General features: G+C 60.6%; 1 protein-coding gene across 1 annotated transcript; it reads right to left on the reverse strand.

Annotated features, from left to right (window-relative positions):
* Window positions 1-336: 336 nt before the first annotated feature.
* Window positions 337-4240, reverse strand: LOC130602102 (DNA polymerase delta catalytic subunit-like; the record flags this gene model as incomplete). Its single annotated transcript, XM_057414666.1, has 3 exons — window positions 337-484; window positions 2440-2553; window positions 4130-4240. Coding segments are annotated over 3 exons (373 nt in total), but the record flags the coding sequence as incomplete, so codon positions are not given.
* Between the last annotated feature and the right edge of the window lie 526 nt (window positions 4241-4766).

Genomic DNA, 4766 nt, shown 5'->3' on the forward strand with positions numbered 1-4766 from the left:
TCTATGGTTTCTATGGGTCTCTATGGGTCCCTATGGTCCCTATGGTCCCTATGGTCTCTATGGTCTCTATGGTCTCTATGGTCTCTATGGGTCTCTATGGGTCTCTATGGTCCCTATGGTCCCTATGGTCCCTATGGTCCCTATGGTCCCTATGGTCTCTATGGTCTCTATGGTCTCTATGGGTCTCTATGGGTCTCTATGGTCTCTATGGGTCCCTATGGTCTCTATGTGTCTCTATGTGTCTCTATGGGTCCCTATGGTCCCTATGGGTCCCTATGGTCCCTATGGTCCCTATGGTCCCTATGGTCCCTATGGTCTCTATGGGGCAGGCCTCACCTGGCTGACCTCCAGGCACGGCAGCCGCCCCGCCTGCGCCCCCGTGAAGCCGTACACGGAGTTGGCGCTGACCTTGAGCGCCCCCTGGCGGCCCTGCAGCACCTGGCACCGCCCCGCGTCCTGCTCCTGCGCCAGCGCCTGCTTCACCCTGCGGCCCCGCGGCCCATGGGGAGAGAGACAGAGAGACATAGAGAGACATAGAGAGACATAGAGAGACATAGAGAGACATAGAGAGACATGGGGAGACATGGGGAGACATAGAGAGACATGGGGAGACATAGAGAGACATAGAGAGACATGGGGAGACATAGAGAGACATAGAGAGACATAGAGAGACATAGAGAGACATAGAGAGACATAGAGAGACATAGAGAGACATAGAGAGACATGGGGAGACATGGGGAGACATAGAGAGACATGGGGAGACATAGAGAGACATGGGGAGACATGGGGAGACATAGAGAGACATGGAGAGACATGGGGAGACATAGAGAGACATAGAGAGACATGGGGAGACATGGGGAGACATAGAGACACATAGAGACACATAGAGACCATAGAGCCCCATAGAGCCCCATAGAGACCCATAGAGACCCACAGAGACCCATAGAGACCCATAGAGACCATAGAGACCCATAGAGACCATAGAGACCCAGAGAGACCATAGAGACCCATGGAGACCCATAGAGACCCATAGAGACCCATAGAGACCCACAGAGACCCATAGAGACCCATAGAGACCATAGAGACCATAGAGACCATAGAGACCATAGAGACCCATAGAGACCATAGAGACCCATAGAGACCATAGAGACCCATAGAGACCCATAGAGACCCATAGAGACCATAGAGACCATAGAGACCATAGAGACCCATAGAGACCCATAGAGACCCATAGAGACCCATAGAGACCATAGAGACCCATAGAGACCCATAGAGACACATAGAGACCATAGAGACCCATAGAGACCATAGAGACCCATAGAGACCATAGAGACCATAGAGACCATAGAGACCCATAGAGACCCATAGAGACCCATAGAGACCCAGAGACCATAGAGACCATAGAGACCCATAGAGACCCATAGAGACCCATAGAGACCCATAGGGACCCATAGAGACCCATAGAGACCCATAGAGACCCATAGAGACCATAGAGACCATAGAGACCATAGAGACCCATAGAGACCCATAGAGACACATAGAGACCATAGAGACCCATAGAGACCATTGAGACCCATAGAGACCCAAGAGACCCATAGAGACCCATAGAGACCATAGAGACCCATAGAGACCATAGAGACCCATAGAGACCCATAGAGACCATAGAGACCCATAGAGACCCATAGAGACACATAGAGACCATAGAGACCCATAGAGACCCATAGAGACCATAGAGACCATAGAGACCATAGAGACCATAGAGACCCATAGAGACCCATAGAGACCCATAGAGACCCATAGAGACCCATAGAGCGAGCCCCATAGAGCCCCATAGAGCCCCATAGAGCCCCATAGAGCCCCAAGAGAGCCCCATAGACCCCACAGAGCCCCATAGACCCCACAGACCCCACAGGCCCCATAGAGCCCCACAGGCCCCATAGAGCCCCACAGACCCCACAGACCCCATAGAGCCCAATAGAGACCCATAGACACCATAGAGCCCCATAGAGACCCACAGACCCCACAGACCCCATAGAGCCCCATAGACCCCACAGACCCCATAGAGCCCATAGAGCCCCATAGACCCCACAGACCCCCATAGACCCCATAGACCCCACAGAGCCCCACAGACCCCATAGACCCTACAGACCCCATAGAGCCCCATAGACCCCACAGACCCCAGAGCCCAATAGAAACCCACAGAGCCCCATAGACCCCATAGCGCCCCATAGACCCCATAGACCCCACAGACCCCACAGAGCCCCATAGACCCCACAGAGCCCCATAGACCCCATAGCGCCCCAAAGACCCCATAGACACCCATAGATACCCCATAGACCCTCATAGACACCCCACAGAGCCCCATAGAGCCCCACAGAGCCCATAGACCCCATAGACCCCACAGACCCCACAGACCCCATAGCGCCCCATAGCCCCCACCTGCTCCGAGCCTCCAGCAGCCCCTCCAGCACCTTTGGGAGCAGCCCCCGGCGCACCTTGGAAGTGACAAAGAGCTCCCCCGAGGGCGTCCGGATGTAATCAGTGGGGCCCAGCCTGGGGACGGGATGTGGGGGCTGCGCTATGGGGTGTGCGCGCTATGGGGTGGGCGCTATGGGGGGTGCGCTATGGGGTGTGCGCGCTATGGGGTGGGCGCTATGGGGTCTATGGGGTGTGCGCGCTATGGGGTGTGCGCTATGGGGTGTGTGCTATGGGGTGTGCGCTATGGGGTGTGGGGTCTGTGGGGTGGGTGCTATGGGGTGTGCGTCTATGGGGTGTGTGCTATGGGGTGTGCGCTATGGGGTGTGGGGTCTATGGGGTGGGCGCTATGGGGTGTGCGCTATGGGGTGTGCGCTATGGGGTGGGCGCTATGGGGTGTGGGGTCTATGGGGTGGGCGCTATGGGGGGTGCGCTATGGGGGGTGCGTTATGGGGTGGGCGCTATGGGGTGGGCGCTATGGGGTGGGCGCTATGGGGGGTGCGCTATGGGGTGGGCACTGTGGGGGGTGCGCGCTATGGGGTGTGCGCTATGGGGTGTGCGCTATGGGGTGGGCGCTATGGGGGGTGCGCTATGGGGTGTGCACTATGGGGTGTGCGCTGTGGGGTGGGCACTGTGGGGGGTGCGCTATGGGGCACACGCTGTGGGGTGCACGCTATGGGTTGCGCACTATGGGGCACACACTGTGGGGCACACACTCTAGGGCGCGCTGTGGGGCACATGCTATGGGGCACGCTGTGGGGCACACACTCTAGGGCGCGCTGTGGGGCGCATGCTATGGGGCGCGCGGTGGGGCACACGCTGTGGGTTGCGCTATGGGGCACACGCTGTGGGGCGCGCTATGGGGCACACGCTCTGGGTTGCGCTATGGGGCACACGCTATGGGGCACACGCTCTGGGTTGCACTATGGGGCACACACTCTGGGGCACACGCTGTGGGGCGCGCTGTGGGCCACACGCTCTGGGTTGCACTATGGGGCACACGCTGTGGGGCGCGCTGTGGGGCACACACTCTAGGGTGCGCTGTGGGGCGCATGCTATGGGGCGCGCTGTGGGGCACACGCTCTGGGTTGCACTCTGGGGCACACACTCTGGGGCACACGCTGTGGGGCGCGCTGTGGGGCACACGCTCTGGGTTGCGCTATGGGGCACACGCTATGGGGCACACGCTCTGGGTTGCACTATGGGGCACACGCTATGGGGCACACGCTGTGGGGCGCGCTGTGGGGCACACGCTCTGGGTTGCGCTATGGGGCACACGCTGTGGGGCACACGCTCTGGGTTGCACTATGGGGCACACGCTGTGGGGCACACGCTGTGGGGCGCGCTGTGGGGCACACACTCTGGGGCACACGCTCTGGGGCACACGCTCTGGGTTGCACTGGGGCACATGGGGCACACGCTCTGGGGCACACGCTCTGGGTTGCACTATGGGGCACACGCTGTGGGGCACACGCTGTGGGGCGCGCTGTGGGGCACACACTCTGGGGCACACGCTCTGGGGCACACGCTCTGGGTTGCACTATGGGGCACACGCTGTGGGGCACACGCTCTGGGTTGCGCTATGGGGCACACGCTGTGGGGCACACGCTGTGGGGCACGCGCTGTGGGGCGCGCTGTGGGGGGCACACACTACCCTGGGGCTGCACGCCCCGGGGCAGCAGGGTGCTGTAGCACAGGTTGTGCGCCATCATGATGGGGGTACAGGGAGCAGAAGTCCAGCGTCACGATGGGAACGTCGTAGTACCTGGGGGGCAGGGGGGCAATGGGGGGGATGGGGGGCAATGGGGCAATGGGGCAATGGGGGGCAATGGGGGGAATGGGGGGTAATGGGGGGTAATGGGGTAACAGGGGGCAATGGGGTAATAGGGGCAATGGGGGTAACGGGGTAAGGGGGCAATGGGGGGCAATGGGGGGCAATGGGGGGCAGGGCTGCCCGACGGCTCCGTGCTGCTGCCCGAGGAGCTCTGGTGGGGGAGGGGATGGGGGGATGGGGGGGGATGGGGGCAATGGGGGGATGGGGGGCAATGGGGGGTAATGGGGGGCAATGAGGGGCAATGGGGGGGCAATGGGGAGTAATGGGGGAGATGGGAGCATTGGGGGGGCAATGGGGGGTAATGGGGGCAGTGGGGTAATGGGGGGAATGGGGGTAATGGGGGCAATGGGGGGCAATGGGAGGCAATGGGGGGTAATGGGGGGAATGGGGGGAATGGGGGGCAATGGGAGGCAATGGGGGGTAATGGGGGTCAATGGGGGCTCAGCCCCACACTCAC

Source organism: Pezoporus wallicus, unplaced genomic scaffold (assembly GCF_028554395.1).
Source record: "Pezoporus wallicus isolate ANWC-B61680 ecotype Strahan unplaced genomic scaffold, APGP_CSIRO_Pwel_v1 contig_9395, whole genome shotgun sequence".
Lineage (NCBI taxonomy): Eukaryota > Metazoa > Chordata > Aves > Psittaciformes > Psittacidae > Pezoporus > Pezoporus wallicus.